Raw genomic sequence first — 23,763 nt, 5'->3', positions numbered from 1 at the left:
GCGAGAACACAGCCCTCAGAAGATATCCTCGCTCAGGTTCAGCAAGGGTGTTTATGGAGAGCAGATTCACCACGTGGGTTCAGATTCGGAGGCGGAGGGCTAGATCAAGCCATAGGCCGAGATTATTAGATGTAGGAGGGAAAGGGAAAGGCGTGTCCAGCAGGCGACATTAATGCACTGGAGGACCAGGCTCATGGAGTCATATTTGATAGAAAGCAGGCTACTATCGCTTTGACGAAGGGAATTAAGGGGTTTGACGGTTGGCTTTGGCCACTATTTTAGCATCTGTGGGATATCAAGTCCAGAGAGGCTCGAAGACTGAAAATCAGCCAACTTGTTCATCATATCATGGCTTTGCATGCCAAAGAGCTCGAGTCGTAACTACGCAAACCTCCCAATTCCCGGTTTCCTTCATAGCTGAGTGTGCAAACCAAGAGCGTCTGTAGTCATACCATTGATCCACGCCGCTAATCTCCTGCCCGCCTTTCCAACCAAGTCATCTATAATCGTGACGGCGCCATCGTAATATGTCCCATTCAGATCCTGGTCCTTGTACCCATCAGCCATGACATACGAACAAATGAAAGAATTCGCCTCCCGCGCCCACTCGAGTGCACACCGGGAAGCATCACCCAGATACTCCTCTTTGACTGCCATGCCCTTGTCCTTACTATACAAGCGCGTAGCCCAGGCCCAAGCAAAGGCCATTTCAACCTCAGCACCACCAGCCGCTCCACCGGCATGCTTCTTGGGAATCAGCGTATCCCATGCACTATGTAAATTCGTATGTACGCCATCAAATACCACGGGAATATCATTGCCACCCCGGCCCTCCGCCTCCGTGTGCAGCGGCTGATGGACATCACCAAAAAAGTGCATCATGAAGCGCAGACTCTGTCCCCGGTAGAACCTGGGCAGGTCCGCGTCTGCCACGCGCGCCGTGTGGTTCGCGATCGCGCTGACCACGCATCCGCCCTCGTCCATGATGCAGTCGCGTGTCATGTTGATGCCGCACGTCTTGGGCGGGGAGTCCCGGGCGTCGATGAAGTGCCATCCGGCCGAGTACGAGAACTGTGGCATGTGCCGTACTTTGTCCGGGAAGAGCGCTGCCTCTGAGATGTCTTGCCCGTTGAGCAGCGTGTTGGTGAATATGTTGGACTGCGTGCTGAAGTGCATGCTGGCGAGATACGCTACTGTGCGGTGGCCCAAGCTGCCCCATGCCGTGGCCAGGGGAATGAGGAATGGTATGGTGAGAAGTATGGTGGTTGTCGTGATATGCATTTTCATTTATTGTAGATAATGGATGATGATAATTGATGGGGCTGATAGAAGGGGGAAAGGATGATGAGGCGAGAGATGGGACAGAAGAGTAAAGAGTGTTGTCTGTGGTGTATGTTTTATTTACATGGTCGCGGATGCGGTCAACTGACGTCGTTGCTGGCGGTGGAGGTGCCCAGCTCGCCTCCATTGCGAGGCTGGGAAACAAGGGTCTTAACGGGAGCCCATCGATCAGCCTCCTGACCTGAAACGCCAAACGCGTGCGGATCGGCGTCCCTCTGCCCAAGCGCAGCTGCGGAGGACGCGGCACCTCGGAGTGGTGATTAACTAACCATCAGAGATAAATACCACTATCCTCAAGCGGCGAATATTGGTACTTGACCTCTTTAAATCCCGTATCTATGCCCACGCATGAGCACCTTGCCGCTTTTCCTGAGCTCTGACAAAGCAATATTGAGCTGTGGCTGTACAATCCTGAGCGCTGCTTGCCGGGTCCCAAAGTGTGCCTCTAGCAGCCTGAGCAAGGCCCCCCGTGACATGTGTGAATGTCTCCATAATGTCGTTAACGAACAGCAGCTTGCCGCCGGCAATGTAATTCTTATTCTTGGTCTTCTCGACACCGAGAGCGAAGATCCCTGGGCATGTGTCAGCTCCATTCCAAGCCAGTGCCGCAATGGATGCTCACTGGCAACGAATAGTCCGGTATCGCGGCCACCGTCGAGCCACTGCGTTCTCTTGTCTGCTCCGATGGGGTCACATAATCGCACCGAGCCGTCCGCTAGGAGACTTCATTAGTCGCAAGCGCCAGTCTGCCAGTTGGGAAAAGGAGAGCTCACGCTGAAGCCGAGTGTACATAGGCCAGTGTAAATTGGTGAAGAAGTTACCTTCCAAAGTCAGAGCCGTGTCAATGCCTCTGTGGAGTTCTCCTACCAGGAATGATGCCAGTATAGCCATCAAGCTCCCTCCGCGCAAGTTTCTCAATCTCCACTTTGTTGTTCATGATTATCGCACCCTTGAACTTGTTGTTGCTGCCCTTGATGATATCGGGCAGGCTGCTGAACACAAAGTGCTTCACTCCATTCTTCTTGGCGGCATTGATCATGTTCTTGCCAGCCACAATATCGTGCTTCATATCCTCCTCGGTCATGAGCAGCTCGCCAGGCTCTTTCTGGTTGGCAGTCATGCCAAACACTGCATGTGCGCCAGCAAAAGTTGCGTCCAAGCTGCCGGTATCGTGAACGTTGGCGACAGCCAGCTCAGACGGTTGTCGCAAGTCTGGAGTTGAGACAGCAGCTCTTTTGACTTGGGAGAGCTCGTGTCTCGGGTGAGCGCTCGCACAGCCCTGCTGTTATCCTTGTCGGCAAGCAGCTGCTCGACGACGCCACGGCCCTGAACATCGGTAGCTCCGACAACAACGATAAGGCGCTGTTCTGACATTGTGAAACGAGTTTGGTGCATATTTTGCACGAGCGACAGCGATAAGGCAAAGGCTTTTGACCAGGACAAAGTGTTTAATCCATCAAGCAGCCGACGGTGGATTGTCCAGGCATTAAATACGCACTGCAGTCAATAACATCCGAAGACTACCCGGCTGCGAGCAGCGAGCTTACGAATACATTTTTCCATAGACTGCTCTACAGTCCAACATCGATGGGAACTGCACAATTTCAACTCGCAATATTCTGCTGACGAATTGAGTCCAGAACTCCAATTGCCACGCAAAGCGCAGTCGAGGATTAGGACCAAATTCCTCAGGCTGAACCTCGCAAAACCGCGCTTCCCCGATGCACATTCTTTTTGCGGAGCTTCTGTTGTATGTGTGGGGCCGACGGATCTGGGGTCGTCGCTCTCCACCAGCCTGTATTGGTATTTGGAGCGTGACGAGAAGGTTGCTTTCGCGTCTTCGGGCTCTTCTCCCGTTATCGTCTTCTAAATCATTGACGCTATCAATGCGGCTTCAACGCCCAACTTGGGTTCTTTGTAGTATGGACATTGGTATTTCTTCAAATCTTACGACGCAAAGGGTGTTCTTTGAAGATCGGGTACGTTCATTCCTCCTGATATCTTCTCATGTCCACTCAGTTTATCGGAGCTACTGCTCATTGTAGGCAGATATTACGTTTGGCATACCTCTAACCAAATATTTGCCATACACGAGGTCTTTTCACCTTCCGCTGCGAGATACCTGAAGATGTCAGAACTGCACATCCTCATCGAAAACACTCATGAGCTGGTTACCGTAGTACCAATCGACGGCACCAAACAAGTCTGCAACATCAAGTCCTTCTCCTCCCAGAATACCAATGTCAAAGTCGAGAGATTGTGATTGACTGAAGTCATTCAGCCCCAGGCTGGAGTCAATGTACATCCTGGCAGACTGACATAGGAGTTCGTACAACCGTGAGTGGGTGTCTGTGCCCGCTGAAGCCTTCAAAGATGCAGCGCATTCGTCAAGTCGGAAAAGATCTTCGCGAGCAAGTAGCTGGACTGCGCGCGTATACAGAATTGTGAATGGCACAAATGGTGTGAAAAATTATGGACCTGATAGTGATCAGGCTCCAGGCCACTAGTTCCAGGTCGGCAGCTTAACTCACCAAGTGATATATTTAATCATCAGGAAGGGATTATTACAGTCTTGGACACAGTCCATGCAATCTCGGTGCAGTTCTAGAGTATCTCGAGCGGCCGTTGTGCAGTCGTCATTACCGGCACCGGAGACTACGGGAAAAGCCCGCAGAATGAGGACTAAGAGAGAGGAGTGGCACACCATGTCAGCACGAAGGTAAAGAGTCCTCAGAGGGTCAGTTTCCGCGTGTTCTAGGCTTGGAGACTCCTACACTGGTTAGCTCAACCTTCATTGAAGGCAGGACGGGACGTACAGAAATCTCGGCGCGAGTTTTGTTGATCAGTTCCCAAAGCTCCTCCGACAATTCCTAAGCCCAGCGAATGCGGTCCTCGGTCGGCTCACTGATGCTTGCTGCGCTGTACAGATGTTCGTAAGCTTTCCGCTGTATCCTTGAGACCTTGACGGACCGTGGCTCGGCCGGGTCAGCCAACAGAGTAATTTCAGAATCGCAGATGCCAGATCGCCTTCCAAATCTCAGAGACAGTCCACTCTCGTAGCTGAAGACGGTCCAGGACAGGCGCTCCTGAGCCTCTCGAATCGGGTATCTCCACGGACCGGATGAGACTCTTCAAAGAAGCTGTCACCTCATTTGACTCAGATGGGTTGGGGTCTCCATCGACAACAGCCTTGACAAATTCAATGACATGAGCCGAATGATCTCGCTGGCGAATGGTTCTGTGGCCTGGACGCTTGGCCTCAGGGATCACCTCTCGTCCTGAGGATTGGGCAATGGACTGGAACTCTTTCCCAGGCGGGTCGATCTTTGCAGAAGGTGCTTGATGTCGTCAATGTCACGTGCAACATCGTCGAGTTTTTGTTCACTAAGAAACGGTAAGTTAGAAGATGAATTGAAGCCTGAACGTACTATTGTGTCCAGATGAGCAGCCTCGGCTTGGGCGCTGCGCGCGGAGCGACTGTACTATGAGTGCAGTCCATCCTTGCCGATACACAATTTGAACAAAGAGAAGCACTATCACGGTCTATCTGCGCAATGTCAGCCACAGATTCGAGCTCATGATAGAATGGGTCACCTTGCGGCTGCAACACTGGTCACACGGCTGTCTGCCTTGTCACCAAATGGGACTCATCCGTACCGATCGACGGGCGATGGGAGGGCGACCGAGTGGCACATTTCCCTGATTCCCACGAACTTCCATCCTGCGGTCTGCCTGATTGTCAAGTGATGAAAGTGAAATTCAACGGGCGAGACGTTGAATGCGATGGGTCGTCGCAGGAAACGCGCAGAATTCTGAGCACTAGCTAATTCTGGCATTGGGCTTTTGCATGTTTCGTTAATCGGAGTGTAGGTGGGTCATCCTGTCAGGTATCTGACTCCCTGTCAATGGGGCACAGTGGGTGATAGGCCAAGCGTATCAGCTCTTGACGAGTCAGCCCCATCTGTGGCCTGCCGTGTGAAGCTCGATAGACAGCTCGGCCGAGTTATTTGTCAGAAATCGACACCGAGCAACGTCCGGGTTTTTGGGGTCCTTGGTGAAGTGTTGTTGCATAAATGTTAGTCCATATGAAAGGGCATAGCCTCTGCTGGCAGCTTACAAACGTGTCGACTGGAATGGAAGGGGCGTGCTATCTGTGCGGCGTCTTTGTCAAACGTTCGCGTTGTGCATATTTTGCCGCAAATAGAATTCGAGTGCTGACTTGAAAATGAGGGCCGCGGCGTAGTTCATCGCTCTGACAGTCATGTACAAAGGGACAATAGACGGGGGGTGTTAACAGTCGCTTCAACCTCGGTATTCACAGTTTCATCCAACCATCGCTTGAAGTCATGTCTCCCGCCATCCTCATAGCTGGTTCTACCAGCAATACCGGCACAACTGTCGTCGAGACGCTCTCACAGCTTGTGGACACCAACAAGGCCTTCGCTGGTTATAAGATCCTCGCACTGACTCGCAATAAGAATGGCGCTACGCCGCGACGCTTTGCCAAGCTTCTACACGTCCAAGTCGTGGAGAAAAGCTACACAGAGGTCACGGCGGACTGGCTTCGTCAACACGAGGTCAAGAGGTCCTTTATCGCATCACAAGCCCCCCCACATCAGTTCAGCGAGGAGTCCGAGTTCAATGTTGCCCTCCTCAAGGCCGGCGTGGAATACCACGTGCAAATTGCGACGGCACCGATGAATATGCGCAGAGACAACTCGGCCTACTACGCACGGTCGCATTGGGCTGTCGAGCAGCAGCTCAACGCCCCTGAGTTCGAGAAGCTGAAATGGACCTCAATCCGCCCGAATCTGTTCATGACTGATTATCTAAAGAACGCAGTTGAGTTTGTCAAGAAGTTCCGCGAGACCGGGGAGCAGGGCATGCTGAGACTGGCGATTGCCGAAGACATGCTGTTCCCCGTCATCCACCCCGGTGACGTCGGCGTGGTTGCGGCGCATCTCCTGATGACCGAAAACCCTGCCTTTTACAACAGGGGCCAGTACACGCTGAATGGACCGGAGAACACTAATGGGGCGGAGACATTGGAACTGGTCGGGCAGGCTATTGGCACCAAAGTGAAAGATGTCCGCTATAAGGATATCTCCTCCCTGTTTCATTCCACTATTGAATCGGCAGTCTCGTTTGGTTTCCCGAGGAAGCTCATGTCCACTATATACACGAGCTTTGATGGAGCATGGCAAGGAGAATGGAATGACTGGCCTACCAGCGAACCGCTTGTCGAGCTGGGCATACCTCTGTAAAAAGTCGCAGACGTCTTCGGCGTTCTCATCAATTTCTAGAGAACTACCCTTGCTGAAATATCTGCTTGGTTGGATCCATCTGTGTAGCTTTTCATAGCACAGCTACCAAGAAAAAAAAGATCCTGTTCTTTCAGAAGTATGCACCATAAACTCCCAGGGGCGTTAAAAATAACCGCTAAGTGATTATCTAGACATAAAGTTAGCCATACACCGAGACTGGAGGTACTCCGCAATATTCTGCACCCCTGAAACTGCCATCTAAGCTTCGGCAGACTGCTCCCCAGCTACTGGGAGACTTCACTTAAAGAGAGTATCGTTGTAGGTGGTCCTTGCCCCTTAGTCTCCTTGGCCACGATCTGAGCCCCTGCAACCGTCTCTCGTCCTACGAGTACAACTTTGCCTCAAGGATCAACGTTGAAGGTAAAGGCTCCACGTAGACTTTGGTGCCTCGGAGTGTGTTGACATCGAGGTGAGAAATTCCGCCGAGCCGCTTGCTGCTTGCATATATGTTATGGCGAATATTGAAGAGATTAGGAGAAATAGTGGAGAAATAGTGGAAACATGTTGGCAAGGAAGATGAATATTGGAGATCTGTGCCCTTAAAATACATTGTTTCTAAGAGATGAAACGCCAGACACTAGACGATAACTTTGTGGGAATAGATCCATGTGTGCTGTAACATTAAAGGTCAGAAGGAGCATGACCATCGCAGTCCAGTTATATAGAGCAAGAGGCTAATGACCGTGTAGCCAACTATAGCTGTGCACATTATGAACATCCGTGACGTGAGAGTATTACTCTTCTGTTTCAGCCTCATCAGGCGTCCACACTTTATCGTTTATGTTCCATGTTGATTGGCTCTCTGCTTCGGGGACTTTCATATCCCACGCTGCGTAAGGCCTGGAGGGATATATGCGTCTAGGAGGAATTGTGGTGAAAAGCGTGGATATAGTAAGCATCTTGTCGTTCATTCGGGCCTGGGATTGGGTCGTCGTTTGGACTCCCATAAATGTGTGGATGTGAGCGTCGATCTGCTCTTCGCACTAGCCCAGGTAGATACTCTATTGATGTATATAATCTGTGGCTGTTCCTGTTGCACAATAGAGAGGCGGTATTGACATCAAACGTCTTCACATTTACTGCTAATTAAAAAGAGCGACTATCGCGCCCGCCACCGAATAATCGCCCCTCACTACTCACAACAATGTCTACAAGCAGAACTAACGGCAACGCCTTCCACCCGAAGAAATACACCCCCAACACACCTGAGGTTCTCTGCGAGCTTTGCCATCCTGCCACCGCCGAAGTCGCGAAACACTTCCTGCCCACGATCACAGAGACTCAAACAACACCCGCCGAGTCCTGGATCGTCCACGACAATGCCTGCGGCTACGGCGAGGTCAGTCGCATGATTCTAGAAATGGACCCGGCGCCAGCGAAGAAGATCGATATCGTCGGTACTGACAGTAGTGACGCGATGATCCAGACTTATCTGAAGCTCAAGGATAAATTTGCGTCGAGGCTGGACGGTCAGGGTGTCTCGATCCGTGCGGAGGTGCAGAGAGCGGAGAACCTTGCGGCGTTGTCTGACGAGTCCTTCTCGCATTCAATTACGAATTTCTTGGTCAACTCTGGTCCAAACCCGGACCTAAATGTCCCCATTGTCAAAGAGGTATACCGTACGCTGAAGCCTGGAGGCACGGCGGTGATTACAAACTGGAACCAAATCGCGCATGCAGATGCGGTAATCGCTGCACACGAAGGCACCAGAGGCAAGGATGCCAGCCCATTGCTATATGGGATGGGAAAAGAGCTCCTAAACCCAGACCATCTCATCTCGTCGGTTGTGGGAGGTGGATTTGATAAGGCGAAGCTGAAGATCCTCTCGAAGCCGGTGGCGGCTGGCGCTTCGTGGAAAACCCGTGAATCGAGGAGGCGTTATTGCGGCTTGATGTGGAGTGTGTTGGGACCGACGCTCAAAGGGTGGCAGCTGGAGGACGAAGAGAAGTGGGAGCAGGCCTTGGATATCCTGGAAGACATGCTGCCGAAACTGCCCGGTGTGACAGTTTCAGACGAGGGTCTGTTGAGTATTACGCTGACGGCGACGATTGCTATAGTGCAGAAGTAGGCCTTTCATCTACTACATGGTGAAAATGTGGATTTCTCGTTGCGAGCCCGAGCGTCTGAGAGAGCCTGCACCATCCAGGTGGTGTTTTTATTGAGCTGTTCGTAAAGAGGCGTAATGTATTCGTGGATGAATTTCCGGCTGATGGCATATGGCTGGCTATTGCATGGTGGTGACTTTTCGCGGTAATGTTTCAACAGTCTGTTTCCACCATCTAGATGTCCCAGAAATGCATGCAGTCTTAGACGACAGACTTCGATTATGATTAAACATAGGGCGCTGCAGATGACTATTGTGATGTCGACACTAGTGTCTTGAGACGATAGAAATCGTAGGGTCCTCCCATAGTGTTCGAGGAAGAACGTCTCGTTATCGTCCGGAGTATTAGGTAAGGGCACGAAAGCTGACGCGTCTGGATTGCCAACGTTATGAGCAGCTGAGACTGCCAGAAGCAAGTGCTTGAATACTGGTTGATGATGCATCAGAGGAAGATACAGATCGGTCCAGACATTACGGCACAGCCCATAGGGTTCGCCACACGGCGCATTATTATACCAACAAAGGTGATTGTCCTCGAAAAGTCGGAAGAAACGCCATTCACTCTGTTGAGAGAATGGTGTGATGGCACTTAGATGTAACCCTGGAGGTGACGGTGTGAATGTGTGACTCTGGACAACGAAAATATCCAAGTAGACACAATTATAGTCTAGTCGGACGCATCTTTTGCAATAGGGGCGTTGCTCGTCGCATTTGACTCGCCTCTCTCTAGAATGAACATAGTATCAGCATGAAGCCTCCCTCCTAAGTCTGGAATTTATGATAGCCTGACTCACCTACACGTCCGGCATCCGGTTCTTGTTTTGTGGTGAAATGATCTCTTGCGAGGTGGAACATTTCTTGCATAGTGACTGTAAGTATGGTTTGCCATGTTCAACTTTCCGAAACGTTGTAGTAGTGGTTAGAAGATGAAAACAGCCGGGCTAGCATCATTTAGGGAGGGTGAAAACTGAGACTGGTTGCCTCAGGACGCCTGAATCCAGGTTTAAGATCAGGCCTTCAAGGCAACCTCTTGTATTGTAGACTCGTTCGTCCCTACATCAGGTAGAATCAAATTTGCCTCCAGAAGAGCTACAGTAGAAACCGGCAGACCTTCAGAGCAGAGAGAAGAGATCACCGCTGAGTAGGTCGTGCAAGAGGCACATCAGTGTTTCGATGGAAGATGGGGTCTACGGTCAAGTGAAGCATCACGCGAGAATCAAAATGGCTTGGCAACAAAGGACAAGTAAACGTGTACATATCGCTGTTGGCCTTTGGCGCTGTGAGGACTAGGGTCGGAAGTGTATATGTGTGCATGTAGCTAACTAGGAGTTGTAGAGCCGGAGCTCGGCTAAGAACAGGAGCAACAACTCTCTACTTCCTACGTAGATACCATACCGCATACCACTACGCCACACTCACTCTTCTTTTCCTGCATAAGGCCTCTATTTTCTCTTTCCTTACGAACGGACACACATCGCTCATATACGACTTATCCAAGCTAAGCCCCTTTCAACACCACCTTGAACCACTTGAACTTCTCCCCCACGTACGGCGCTAACCAGAGGATCTAAACCTACCAACTGTTCCTTTTTTCATATATCACTACTAGAGTACAATTGTTGTGCAATGGGCCCGCTTTCTAACGACATCGACCGTCCTCTCTGTTGAGTCCTCTGCACTTGTGGCTTGAAACCCCCAGCCACAGACATCGCCTTGCCATGCCCCCAAAGTCCCTCAAAGCCCCTTCCCTTCCAGCCCTTGTTGCTGAGCCCGATCAGTTAAACTAGCCTTTCATGGTGACTTTGCCTATAACTCTAACAGCGATGGCATTACCTAGCTCGGGGGCTTCCTCACGCAAAACAGGTTGATGTCAGGATAGATGCAATTACTTTATTTCTCATTCAACTTTATATAGCACATCTTTCTTGAACTGCCTAGTACTCCCGACAAGAATCCCCGAAGTTGAAAGTCAAAGAGTGATCGAGGCAAAAATTCCGTTCTCGTACCTTAAGGCGTGCTCTTGCTGTCTTAAACGGACGCGATCCTCAACGCTCTGAACACTCGTACCGAGGGGCTAGGAAGCGAGTTCGGTACGCCAGTATAGAGACATTTACCTAGCATATATCTATATAGACTAGAACAGACACCATAGTTGTGACAGAAAACAGAGACCTCATACATCCTGAACTACCCCCCAAGGTTGCCTCAAAAAGGGCCTAGCTCAGTTCGCCCACAATCTCTCCCTCGTGGGTTTCGACATATGGAAGGAGGTTCGGTGGCCTAGTAAGCTCTGAACCTTCCTTTGCCTCCTGTCTCCTCTACCTCGGATAAATAATCTGCTTCCTCTGATCGGGTGGAGAATTGACGAACTGTGACGCACGACGAATTTTCAGAGATTTGCGACCACTTTGCTTTGCTAGTGTCCTTGCCCTTCTCTCCCTTCTATAAGAGGCGACTATGGCGACCGTTATGCTAGAAGTTGAAAGCTTACGGACTCTGGTGATGATTTTTTTGAGAAGGGCGCGGTCTTTAGTATTGGTCATGTTCCGAAGGCTATCGGTCTTGGGGGTTTTATGGTGATTAATATAATGGTTGACAATTTTCACAGTATCAGGCAAATCCGATAAAATGGTAACTTTTCACGGCTGAAGTGCTCTCGGGTATCTCTTGATCGTCCGAGAAGCCAAACCCAGAGCATGTATTATGGCGAGCATGTGAGCTCTTGTTTTGGTCTTGATGTTATTCACCACAAGATGATGGTGTGGGTAGCTATGTTTCCTGCTCTTGGCTAGGGATTCGATCGTTTCGGATAGCACCCGTTGATGGGCACTCGGCTCGCTGTACCGCGCCCATACCGCCGCCACGCAGAGCTATAGTCCACGGAGGTATGTATGACCAGGTCAAGCTGTATATATGGTGAATTTACCTTAGCCATTGCTGACGAGTCGCACGGATGAGGATTTGTTGGTTTTGGCTCACGCGGGGGGAATGCAAGCTGTAAAGTACGCTTGCCGCAATTTTTCTACGAAGTAATTACAGTCGCCGCGCTCCAAGGAAGCCTAGAAGGGGCTAGACTCTCAGCTATGTTCTACACAGCCCGAACGTTAGGGATCTGGATGGGCTTCCCGTTCGTTCAACCGTACTTAAGTTACATGCCGGTCAGTCAGGACTAAAGTTGATGACTATTTGGGAATCCTGGCTGTTGATTGTTTTTGTCTTTTCTTAATCTGCCATGAAGAGCCCATTCGAGCCAAGAAACTGAATGCTCATGGCTAGTATCTGTTTTGATCCTGGTTGGCAAACGAGTCTGTTTATGTGTATTCACTGGCGATATGGGACTATGGATGATATATTAATGGTAGCGACAACTGAGTTGTTAAGAGTAATAATGTCGAGATCTTGTGTTTTTGCTGTCACGAGAGTATTGATACTATATTTCCATTCAATATTCCGAACTCTTTTTGTTGTTGCCAGGGGACCTTCCACTCTGTTTGGCTCCACAATTTCCTGCTTAACTCGGATTCTCTTTTAATCTGGCTGGAGAGACGGAATCTTTAATGATTCATAAGTAGAGCATGTAAAGGCTCAATGATTAAGACACTACCGCTATATAGGACAGATACAAGTTCTCACTTCTTGCAATTTAGGGCTATTCCTGCTCATGATCGTGCAGCAAGCAATTTTTACCCTGCTCTATCCAAGTGCCTTAGCAACACGTTCCTTCAAATATTCCTCAGTCAACTCCTTTATGCCAAGAAGTTGATTGTCATTCTCGTCATAGGCAGTCCCGTAAGCTTCGCCACCGAAGGCTGTTGAGTAAATTAGCTTCATAACGGTCGGCTGGCTGAAATTGCCAGCCTTAATTTCTTCCAAACTCTGCTGCAGCAAAACACTTGTTTGGACCTCACTGATTTCCCACTTCACAGTCGGTTTCAGCTCCTGCGCGATTTTCAATAACCCGTTCTGTGTGAGAATCACTTGTGATACCCGCAAAATCTTGTTTTTGGTCTCCTCATAAATTCGGAAAATTCCAACAATGGCCTTGCCAATGTCGTCCATGGAGGTCGAACTGATCCTATTGTCACCTTTGTCATATAAAGTGACCTTGTGGTTGGCGAAATCCAGCAGTACAGGATATGCGAAGACCATATCTATGAATGCACCACATGCAAGCACAGTCCAAGTCAGCTTTCCTGCGGTAGCTTGTTCTTCTAGGTAGCGTTTGATCTTGAACATCGAGGAATACATTGGCAAGTCTGCGACTTTAGGGCTGATCGTACAGGATCCGAATTCAGAGGGGATAACACGTTTCACTCCAGCGGCAATAGCAGCATCGATCAGAATGGTCTGGTTCTCGATGGCTGTAGCTGTCACAGTGGACACAAGTCCGTCGATACCTTGAAGTGCCGCAGTCAATGACTCCACGGATGTGAAGTCCACTTCGACAGCTTTAACGCTGGAGTCGTAAGTGCCTGGTTTCTTGGACCGTGTGAGAACAGTGACTTGCAATCCTGCAGTAACAAGTGCTTTGACGATATGAGGGCCAAGGTTGCCAGAGGCCTAGTGAAGCTGTCAGCAATTGCCCCTCCAGCAGCTTTAGAAATTTCACCCCTGCGACTGCGACTGATTTCACTACAGACATACTGGAGAAATTGGGGCAGTTTGGGTACTCGTTTAGTGATCTTTCTTAGCACTGAGGGGATAATATGGGCAGGCCACAGATGACAATTTTAAGGCTGTTTTTCTCAACAGAAAGACCTCGTTGTTTTATATTCGCCCAGATGTCTGTACATCAATGCCATTACTTGATTGTGAACAGGGGTCCTCGCAGACAATACTTCAAGTAAGTTATCTCCATTGCCCAGGTTGTCCAGGCCTGGACCGCATGTACCAATCGTGTTTCCGCATATCCCGCACCTGCATATGCTCGGTGCGGGACCCACCCCGATCTTGACATTCGTCACGACGATTTAAAATCCCGAGAGAGTCCGCACCCTCGTTCCACTAACACTACCTCAGATATTACCTTCTCGCTGTGTACCAATGGCTAAAAAGGCCTGTACTCGATGCAGCACCCAGAAAAGGCGATGCGACAAAGTCACACCTGTCTGCGGACTTTGCGCAAGGTACCTTCACGAGCCTCTAGCGCATAACGTTAGTGACACAAATATTTAGGCTTCACCAAAAATGCGAGTACGGCATCCCTCGCGTTTCATCCTTGAGCTCCAGTGCCTCATTATCACCGTGCACTGAAGTATTTCTCGGGCCAGGTGTTTGTAATCCAGACAGTCTCAAGGATGCTATCATACAGAAATTCGGGCCCCACATAGTCGAAGACAGCCTTTCCACCTACCGCCGAGAGGTCGAGCCATGGTTCCCTATTATTTCGGTCCCTCGGCTACAGAGCCAACTCGCACAAACGGGGCAGGATCTCTCTTTAGAAGTTGCAATACTCTGCCTCTCGATCACCCTTCTCACGACGCGTCCCCCACCATTTCCAGGGAATGAAAGTGATCTCAGCGATTGTAAATCCCTTTACTTTTATGTAAAATGCTTGCTATCCTCAAGCGAGGCGTTTGGTCTCAATTCTTTTCACATCATCCAATCAAGGATTCTGGTAACTCTCTACGAAGTTGCGCACGGACTCTATCCGACAGCTTATATATCGATTGGAACTGCCATCAGCGCGGTAGATGCACTTGAACTTCACCCATCAGGACGCACTCACTCTCCTCATATCATAGGCGCCGAGACCACGGGAGAAGATACTGTGTTGATCTGGTGTGGAATTCTAGTCTTGGATAGGTACACCATTCCTGTTTTGACTGCCCACGTTCGACCATTCCAACATAATCTAGTATACTGATTTTCTCCTAGGTACATGGCTGTAGAGTCAGGACCTCATCCATCTCTGACTCGTTCAAGAACTTTGATACTCCAGGATCTCCTCAAGCCAGCTTTGTGTCCAACACACTTTCATCAGGATCCAACAAATCCTATCTTCCCCCTCGCTCGTCTCGTCGAAGCCTCTAATCTTCTCGACAAAATCCATACCACTATTAATAGCCCCACTGCAGAGAGCACATTCAACATAGAAGAATATATTCTGACCATTCAAACGATCATAAACCTCCAAACCATTTTGAACACGGAGATCGAGAACAGAATCCACCTCTATTCGGGTGGACTAGGTCTGTGTAATCTGTGAGTTGCCGACATTTACAAATTCAGGTTTGGAATGGCTGCACCCTTGCTGACAATCACGTAGTGCCCTCCTAATAGCATTCGAAAACGGTGCTGATGCCCCGCCCATCGCCACTGTCAACAAGAACTGCAAATACAGTGCCACAGAATCTCTGAACTCGGTCCTTTCCACGATCATGAGTACGGTTGAACTCTCCACGTCAGGGGCGAGATCCATTGATTTCAACCTGCTTCCGCCATTCACCACATTTTTGGTATACAAAGCAGCGGCGATTTTGACGAAGGGACTCCTGATGGATCCTAGAAGTAGAGATTGGAGTGAGAGACTGAATAATTTGAGACTTTCAAGAAACTTCCTAAGGATCGTGTCAGCGCGGTGGTTGGCTTGCGGTGAGTTGCGCAGAATGTTCGCAACTCAGCTAGACTAACCGACCACTGACTTAGAGCGTTACCTCAATCTTCTTGATGAAGACACAACACCACGCATCCTCAAGGCTCTAGAGGAAGGAGGATAGAAATTCTTACAGTATGGGACTTTGTAAATCGTTGGCCCAGGCTGATAGCAGGCCCAGTTCGTCCTTGGCTTAAAAGAGGACTATGCCGGCTAGTTAGGGTCAATACTGAGATTACTCAAGCCAACCTCACTTGCAGCCCGATACTAGTTCAAGCCGGGCCCAGGCATAGCGGTAGGCTAACGAACTGTCGTGGGACATATTAGTAGTAGCTACCTAGAGAGGGAGTGAGTATTGCCTGGGATCATTGACAAGATCAGAGCAAGACGTGGGCTCTGGGTCAGAAGTTTCAAGTAGTGATATATTACTTGGTATCACACTATGTATAGATTGTGATTCAGGCTGTAGAATCACAGCATTTCCTTACTAGTGGTATCCCCCCGAGCTCGTATTCGCGGGCCGTATATGTATTAAGCGATGGGAACAGGGACCATTAGAGCGGCTGGGCAGCCTAAAAGGGTACTGGTCCATTGCACGCCAATACCGTTGTACTGTTGATTTGAATGAGCGGGAACGCTATCGTGGTAATTAGAGCGATGCGGTTGAGCTTACTATGTAAGAAGCAAAAAGCGGAAAGACACTCGCAAGCAAGGAGCTTAAGAAGGTGTGGGCGGCTACGGCGGAAGCCGGTCTATTTCCAAGGCTTGTTAATCTCTAGCATGCGCGGAAGAGACGGAATGAGTAAGGGGTTTACTCACCTTTCAGACCGAGCCTGGACGAGATAAGAAATAGAAGGAATGAACGTGGCCAAAAGGCCGAAGCCCGTCAACACTCCTGACAAAGTCGGCACGATCCAGTGGATGTCTCGCCTGTAGCCAGTCCACCCGTACCAGAAAAGTCCCGCAGAGAAGGCCACGGCACCAGGTACAGCAACTGGAAGTTGCCATTCAGGCATCATGACACCTCTGTTTTGCTTGGCTTTGTTCATGATCCAAGGTTGTGTTAAAAGAATCGCCAACACGGCGAAGACATCCCCCACAATCAAGCCGAGGTATGGTAAGCCACCGTCGCCCGGTTTCATTCCGTGAATCTTTTGAAAGACCACAGGATAGCCGACCAAGAACAAGTATAGCAGACCACAGACGAATGAATCAAAAAGACTCATCAGGAGAACTATAGGATCTGATACCAGCATCTTCAGTGGAAGCGCAGTATAGTCGATAAGAATTATTCGCAGAGAAAGAGAGATCTCAGTATGTTGAGAGGTAATTGAGTCGTTACCAGTTTCCTGGAGCATCCTGGAGGCCTTCTTTGAAAGAATAACAGGTGCGTAGGTCTCCTGCAAGACGAAGATCAAAGGAATCAAGGCTGCGGCGCCGAGAATGCCACAGGTATATTGAGTCCATTCCCAGCCTAGGTCGTGGTTTTCAACAATGAATCCTCCAGTAGGCTGGGCAATGATAGGCCCCATGACACAGTGAATGAAAAGAACACCATTGATGTACCAAGGGATTTCCCAACAAACATATCAGCATTCAGAGGCCCGGCTAGAGTCAAAGGCCCGGCGCCGAAGAATCCCCAAAACCATCGACAAACGAGGATCGATGTGAGATTTTTTGGTATGGCGGTGCCGAATGAAAAGACCACGAAGCCAACCATCGAGAGAATGAAAGGAGGATAGCGACCTTTCAGTTCGGAGAACGATGCCCGAACGACCGGCCCTATGGCAAAGCCCAGCACGTAGAGAGACACGCCGAGCGTAACCACTTCTCGATCGACGCCGTGGATGCGGACAAGTGAGGGGATAATCGTCGCGAATATGGCACTGGCAAACGTGACTACCATCATGGAGAAAGCAGTTAGTGCACATATCCAGACCCTAATAAAGTGTTAGTTAGTGTATGGGTCAGGAAATATGTCACCTGGAATTGGGACTCAGACCTCTTGCTTAACGGCCACTGGCGTGGATTCAGTGAATCCTCAGCCGTGAATTCGTCATATTGCTTTGAGATTGACCGTAGTGATATTGCATCGGGAGAGATTCCAGCCACGGCGGCTGCCTCCTCTAACTTTTTCTGCCTTTCCATTTTTCGGTCCCTCTAGACTGCTTGGCCTTTCACAATCGGAGTTGGACTTGGAGAAAATTGGAATAACTCGATCGGACTTTCAACTTAGGAACGAAGTAGTGGAATAGGCGAATATGTGCGGTGCGTCCATCTCTTCTCTACAGGGTGGCAATCTTAAGTAAATGGTCCACAACATATGAGGGCAAAAGATGTCTCTGGGCTAGGGTGCTATCGTCACTAATGGACATCGCCTGCCATGACTAAGCGCTGCAGCTTGGTAGATGCTCCGAATGGGAGGTCAGGTCGCAGCGAGAATATGAAAGATTAACTATGGAGTTGTGTTGCAGTGCTGGTAAACAGTATCGTGATTAAAGTGAAACGTGAGGCAGAAGACATAGCACTACGGGCATAACTCGCCGAGAATACGATATTTGCACTTCTCGGCCGCAGTTGACCCGCCAAGTCGCCAGAGGGGCCCCAAATAGCTCGCAGGGCGGCCGGCTAAGACGACCAAATTCTTGAATAAAACTGCCTAGCCAGGCATTGGAACAAGGTAAACCCCTTTTCAGCAAAGTAAACAAATAGGTTGGGCGTTTTCTCCGCGATCACTAGAAGGAAGACTATTATAATCAGATTCGAGCCTTTCGCCCGTATCCATAGCGCTGCATAGATTGATTCTGGGGTGCCTGCTCCGGAGTTGTTTGCTATTTAGGCTCCCCCATGAGCAGTTTGCTGGAGTTGCTCTGAGCGTAGGACCAGGTTAGTGGTTCTAAGTCCACCGAACCATCATCGCCAGCAACAAAAAGAACGCGTGCGTATTCAGCGCTGCCTAGCTGCTTAGAAATACATGAACCCTGTTTTCATTGTGTTTGTTTATTGGGCAGAGTTCAAATTTTGATTCAAGTCTTTGCTCGAAATAGGCAACCATCGTAGCTGGGGCTTTTGCAGCACGATCATGCTCTGATTTCGAAGCTTTTGTTGGCGAGTCGATGTGGGAACCGCGGGAGTCAGGGGAACTCCTTGTATATATCTGACTGCTCCCCCAGAGACTATTTCACTCATGGTGTCGTTTCATAATGTACGTTAGGTAAATTGCAACTTGTTAGTTATTGATTCTTAAAGCATTAATCCGGTAGATATGAGGTCTTTCTTCAAAAGTTTCTCGGCTGGGACCAAGTCAGGGAACACTCCTTAAGACATCCCTTCACACGTAACCCGAACTCGAATTACGATTCAGGTCTGACTGGATTCTCCCTGTTAAGGATAAGAATCGGGCTCGGAACGGATGACTTTTGAGCTAGTAGCACTGGCGTTGTTGACCGTTGCTTGTAGAGAACGGCATCTCCGTCGAACCGATATGAAGGTGCTGCTGCTGCGCTTGCAGGTAAAGAAACATTAGCTAGAGCCGCGAGAAACGAAAAAGTCAGACCTAGCCTCGTCTGCACAGCGTGAATGACGGTGGTTCGCGGAACGATGAACGCGAGGGCGGCTGGAAGCAAGGCCAGGGAAACTTCTTTTAAGCCCTGCGAACGGCTGCTCATGAGACTCATTTCCGTCTCAGATGGGTACTCCAACCAGATTGTTGTGGACAGAGCTGTTGATATGCCAGAACACGTGCACTAATAGGAACCCACGCAGGCCCAGGCCCAGATCGCACACAACAGCCTCCCCCCAAAACTTGCAACGGCGCGCCGTATGCTCATCAGTCGTGTTCTTGTTATGCCTTGAAACTACCGCCAGGACAGTCCAGACAGGCTTGATAGTTTCCCCATCTGAAATGTGACCCGACACAAGATGAGGCTCTAGGGATTGATGCAATCATATGACCGTTTTGTCGACCTAGCATAGAAACATTTGTTCTCATTGGTGTTTTGTCTTCTAAGCCCCATCATATCAGCAGGACTTGTAGATCGGGGTGACTGAAGATCTTCGGTAAGAGGTACTTCTGTCCTTCCATGCCACCGGCCCACCGGCTGTCCCAAATAGTCGTCAGCTCTGGCGGTGCAGTCGATCCGTGCAGCCCTTCTATGGCTGAAGGTGTTCGATGGTGCGGACGCCCGATGTCATAGTTTTCTCCAGGCGGCTGACAGAGCCCCGCTGTGGGACTGGAACAAGAAGTAGTAAGACTGAATTAGTCAGACTTGGGCTAGATATAATTATTGCACTGAGTACAGTACGGAGCTGTATGACTTTGGCATATGGAGAAGACTCTGATGGGTGGCTGTGGACAGTGTTCAGGTCTCGCGCCAAGTCCAATTCCGCTATGCGCCACGTATTCCACCGGCACGCCGTCAGCTTTCATCTTAGGCAATCTAACCAAGGTCAGGGCCTATGTGCCGCTGAGCCCCTCGTGTTCGTATCGCTACCTAAAGAAATATAGTGCACGGCCTTGGGCCGGAGAACCTTGACATACGAACGTTCCGCGAGCAATCGCCTCAGGACTGCACATGGCTCATTTATCAAGGGAGGCCTAAGATTTGTCGATCCATTATCTTCCACTTTCGGGATGATTTCTATGGAGGTCGGGCAAAAACAAGGTCCCAGAATGTTTGATGAATTGCAACCTTCCTCATCTCTTCGCTCCCACTTGCCGCCTTGGCAGCTTCAGACAGACTGATGATGAGGTTGCTTGCTGGGGGAGATCTCTCCCTTTCCCTTCCTATCTCTTGATAATCAATGAAAGAATGACGCAAACTTTGCCGTCAACGCTCCGAAGAACGCTCCGAATGGGCCTTGGAAGAAATCTGCCATGGTGTTGACAACGTCAAGAGCAGGTGGATACAATCCACCAAGTACACTTGATGATGCTCTCAAAACCAGCGGTCACTCCCATAATTTTGATACAGGCACAAAAGGTAGTACTCGAGTACGTTGTTGAGCGCAAAACTCTCCCAGTCTGCTTCTATTATTAATTCAGCATGCGCTCTCTATGGATAGCTGTCGCGCTTCAGCTGGCGTTGTTCCTGTCGCCTGCGATATCCCAGAACTCCTCTAGCCTGTCCGTCACTATCGATTCTGGTCCCATCGTGGGCAGAAGAACTCAACATCTTGATTCCACAACCACAGTGAAGCAATTCCTAGGCATTCCGTTCGCCCAGCCGCCCATAGATGACCTGCGCTTTTTGCCTCCCGACCCGCCACACTCCTGGACTGAAGTCTACAATGCGACTTCACAGCCGATGGCATGCATCCAATATTCGGGCCCTGCGGGCCCTGCTAGGGACTTGGGAAAGCTCCTTTTCAACACACCGGGCCCACCTGGGGAAAGCGAGGATTGTCTCTACTTGAACGTCTATGTCCCCGAGGGCGGAGTGGAGGACAAAGCTGTCTTGTTCTGGATATATGGCGGTTCAAACAGGGCCGGCGCTGCGTCGGAGCCTCTCTATGACGGAACTAGCCTTGCAGCGAACCATGATATCATTGTTGTGGCAATAAATTATCGGTTGAATGGTAGGTTAGTCTTTAGATCTCGTGTGACTACTGCTAATTTCACCTCGCAGTCTTTGGTTTCCCCAGAGCCCCTCAACTCCCTCCTGCAGAGCGAAACTTGGGGACTCTAGACCAGAGGCTAGCTCTTGATTGGGTTCAGCGGAATATTCACGCCTTTGGAGGCGATCCAACCAAGGGTGAGTTTATGTCATCCACGAGGAACATCAGATTCGGGTCGTGCTAACGCACTCTATAGTGACGGTTATGGGAGAATCAGCCGGCGCTATGGCTGTAGGGAACTTCATTAATACATATCCTGATGACCCACCATTCCGGGCAGGAGTACTTCAGTCTGGAAGTAGCGTGGTCAAAGTCCCTCCTGGAACACCGAACAACGATACCACATTCTGGACAAACCTGATTGAGTACCTCAACTGCGCCGGTACTTCGGAAAGTGGAATCCTTGACTGCGCGCGTGCAGTGCCCGCCGATACACTTAGGACAATAATAGACAATAATGCAATGGCATTTGGCGATCCGTTCATGGACAACGTCACTGTTCTTGAATACCCAGCCACAGTCTGGGCAACGGGTGACGTTGCAAAGGTCCCTATCCTCATCGGCTCGACTGCGGACGATGGTAGTGTTTTCACCTTAGGGATTGGCGACAACAACGTCACCGCGTTCATTGAAGCAAGCTTTGGGGTTGGCAGTACCCTAAGTCAAATAATCAACCAACTCTATACCACCGACCCGACAACGACAGTTGGTCTCACCACTGGTCAGCAAATAATCTCCCAGATCGCGACTGACGCCACGTTTCGATGTACCAGCGGCTTCGTCGCCAATCTCACCTCGACGCTGCTTGACGTGCCGGTTTGGCAATATGTATTCGACGCTTTGGTTCCTAGCAATACGTGGGAGGCATATCCTGAACTTGGGGTCTACCACGCGTCAGAGATAGCGCTTATTTTCGGCACCTACCCGAGGGAGAACTCTACCGAGACGGAAGCTAGATTGAGCCGATCCATGCAGAAGCAGTTTGCTGACTTTGTGAAGGACCCCGTACAGGGCCCAGGCTGGAACCAGTGGCCTGATGTGGCCGTGCTAAGCGTGAGTGAGGATGATGCTGTAACAACGGTCGAGAACGTGCGTGAATTGGACGAGGTTTGTATAGCATGGGACAGCCTGTACACCGCGGCATTGTCATCCACATCTGGGACCACCACCAACTCTGCCACTTCCTCCGGTTCTACTGGCACGGACTCAATTGGCACCAACAACGCTGGACCTACACTGACAGGTAGTCTCGGTACGGTTGGTGTGGCTCTCCTTGGTCTTGCAGCCCTGCTGTGAGGCAATGAGATCAGCGGCTACCGCTAATGCGTTGCCATAAGCACATGCCCACATAAGCAGATTAGGCGGATAGGCTTTCAGAAAGCATCTTTCTCTGTAGACACATATCCAATGAAGAACCATTCACTAGACCTTACAAATGCAAGCAAGAGAATCCCTTTTCCGCAGTAGGTTCCAATCGCAGTAGAGCATTTAACCGACTCTACAGTACAACGCGATACCACAACTTGGATGTCGGTAACCAAGATGCGGCCCTGTGACCCAGTGCCGTGTGGGGCTAGCATATAAATCGTCCATAGGCCGGAATACTCCGTCCGCGTTACCGAACAGGCGACTGTCATCCGAGCGAATCAACAGATCCACGAAAGGTGACGATCCCTCGTCAGGGTGAGCCCAACCATGTGGAAACCATCTATTCACTAGGCGGTCTGGATGTCTTGGGAATAGATTCCCTCGCTTCAAAAGCCGAGACCAGATTGAGTTTTGTATAGAATAGTGAGTATTTGGTGATAGGCGTTGGAGGGAGTCCAGGAACAAAGACAAACATGATTGACATCGTAGATGAACAGTTCTTTGTTCAATATGCATATGGACTACAGCTCCATGTCAGTGGACCAGATCACTACAGTTATGTGTCAACATATTGCCTCTCTTCAGGACAGGCAGATCAAAACACCACAACAACGAATGCTCGTTGCGCTGGCGGGGGTTCCGGCGCCAGGGAAATCTACAATCTTCTCTGCTCTGATGCAGAAAATTTCTGGACATGACGTAAAGTACATCACTGTTGTACCTATGGTACGTACCAATGCTTGGCTGTAGTCAGAGTAAAGCACAGACTCAGATCTCCTGGATGGCTTCGACTCTCCAAGGCTACCTTGGCGACATCTCCTTATCCTGGTCTGGCCCCTCGTCGAAGAGTCACGTTCGATGCGGCTGCCTTCGTGCAACTTGTGGTGAGACTCAAGAAGGAGACCGTCACCCTCGCCCACGACCATGAAAGTTGGATAGGCGCACCTAGCTTGAACCACGAGATGCAGGACCCGGTTGCAGATGATATTAAGATCTCTTTCAAGAGGTAAACTTGTCATCATTGAAGATGATTATAATCTTGAAGAACCACCATGGGATCGGGTCGGACAACTAGTGAACGAAAGGTGCGTTTCCAGTGATCTTGAGCGGGTTACAGGCTAAGTGTTCTTGAACGGTGGTTCGTCGATGTCTCAACTGAGGTGGAGAAAGAGCGCCTGATAAATCGACATCTTCGGGGTGGGATCGAGACATTTCGAAGATTGGCCCTGATTCGAGTCGAAGATAACGACCTGGCTAATGCAGATTATATTAGAAGTCATCTGAGTCAGCCGGAGTTGACCATTGTCGTTTGTTGAGCAGGTTCAGGGGCTCAGGAGGCAAATGGATTCAAAAGTCCGTGCTCACATCGTCCCACCCAAATGATGTGAAGAATATGTCTGGATCCATTGGAAAGT

General features: G+C 49.9%; 9 protein-coding genes across 9 annotated transcripts; 5 read left to right on the top strand and 4 right to left on the bottom strand.

Moving 5' to 3' along the window:
• Nucleotides 1–411: 411 nt before the first annotated feature.
• Nucleotides 412–1,281, bottom strand: A1O9_07462 (uncharacterized protein; the record flags this gene model as incomplete). The annotated part of the gene is made up of 1 exon (XM_013403018.1): nt 412–1,281. One exon carries the CDS (start codon nt 1,279–1,281, stop codon nt 412–414), a length of 870 nt encoding a protein of 289 aa, XP_013258472.1.
• A 396-nt stretch (nt 1,282–1,677) lies between these two features.
• A1O9_07461 (uncharacterized protein) lies at nt 1,678–2,715 on the bottom strand (the record flags this gene model as incomplete). The annotated part of the gene is made up of 5 exons (XM_013403017.1): nt 1,678–1,913; nt 1,964–2,056; nt 2,115–2,162; nt 2,209–2,623; nt 2,674–2,715. 5 exons carry the CDS (start codon nt 2,713–2,715, stop codon nt 1,678–1,680), a joined length of 834 nt encoding a protein of 277 aa, XP_013258471.1.
• Nucleotides 2,716–5,687: 2,972 nt separating this feature from the next.
• On the top strand, nt 5,688–6,605 carry A1O9_07460 (uncharacterized protein; the record flags this gene model as incomplete). The annotated part of the gene is made up of 1 exon (XM_013403016.1): nt 5,688–6,605. The coding sequence occupies one exon, from the start codon at nt 5,688–5,690 to the stop codon at nt 6,603–6,605; it is 918 nt and encodes a 305-aa protein (XP_013258470.1).
• A 1,204-nt stretch (nt 6,606–7,809) lies between these two features.
• On the top strand, nt 7,810–8,733 carry A1O9_07459 (uncharacterized protein; the record flags this gene model as incomplete). The annotated part of the gene is made up of 1 exon (XM_013403015.1): nt 7,810–8,733. One exon carries the CDS (start codon nt 7,810–7,812, stop codon nt 8,731–8,733), a length of 924 nt encoding a protein of 307 aa, XP_013258469.1.
• Nucleotides 8,734–12,462: 3,729 nt separating this feature from the next.
• A1O9_07458 (uncharacterized protein) lies at nt 12,463–13,411 on the bottom strand (the record flags this gene model as incomplete). Its single annotated transcript, XM_013403014.1, has 2 exons — nt 12,463–13,329; nt 13,379–13,411. 2 exons carry the CDS (start codon nt 13,409–13,411, stop codon nt 12,463–12,465), a joined length of 900 nt encoding a protein of 299 aa, XP_013258468.1.
• Nucleotides 13,412–14,650: 1,239 nt separating this feature from the next.
• On the top strand, nt 14,651–15,488 carry A1O9_07457 (uncharacterized protein; the record flags this gene model as incomplete). Its single annotated transcript, XM_013403013.1, has 3 exons — nt 14,651–14,973; nt 15,038–15,363; nt 15,418–15,488. The coding sequence occupies 3 exons, from the start codon at nt 14,651–14,653 to the stop codon at nt 15,486–15,488; spliced, it is 720 nt and encodes a 239-aa protein (XP_013258467.1).
• A 691-nt stretch (nt 15,489–16,179) lies between these two features.
• On the bottom strand, nt 16,180–17,512 carry A1O9_07456 (uncharacterized protein; the record flags this gene model as incomplete). Its single annotated transcript, XM_013403012.1, has 3 exons — nt 16,180–16,875; nt 16,920–17,304; nt 17,367–17,512. The coding sequence occupies 3 exons, from the start codon at nt 17,510–17,512 to the stop codon at nt 16,180–16,182; spliced, it is 1,227 nt and encodes a 408-aa protein (XP_013258466.1).
• A 2,897-nt stretch (nt 17,513–20,409) lies between these two features.
• A1O9_07455 (uncharacterized protein) lies at nt 20,410–22,276 on the top strand (the record flags this gene model as incomplete). Its single annotated transcript, XM_013403011.1, has 3 exons — nt 20,410–20,941; nt 20,992–21,117; nt 21,177–22,276. The coding sequence occupies 3 exons, from the start codon at nt 20,410–20,412 to the stop codon at nt 22,274–22,276; spliced, it is 1,758 nt and encodes a 585-aa protein (XP_013258465.1).
• A 582-nt stretch (nt 22,277–22,858) lies between these two features.
• A1O9_07454 (uncharacterized protein) lies at nt 22,859–23,358 on the top strand (the record flags this gene model as incomplete). Its single annotated transcript, XM_013403010.1, has 2 exons — nt 22,859–23,074; nt 23,149–23,358. 2 exons carry the CDS (start codon nt 22,859–22,861, stop codon nt 23,356–23,358), a joined length of 426 nt encoding a protein of 141 aa, XP_013258464.1.
• Between the last annotated feature and the right edge of the window lie 405 nt (nt 23,359–23,763).

Source organism: Exophiala aquamarina, assembly GCF_000709125.1.
Source record: "Exophiala aquamarina CBS 119918 chromosome Unknown aczIA-supercont1.6, whole genome shotgun sequence".
Lineage (NCBI taxonomy): Eukaryota > Fungi > Ascomycota > Eurotiomycetes > Chaetothyriales > Herpotrichiellaceae > Exophiala > Exophiala aquamarina.
This window is presented reverse-complemented; position numbering and strand designations above follow the sequence as displayed.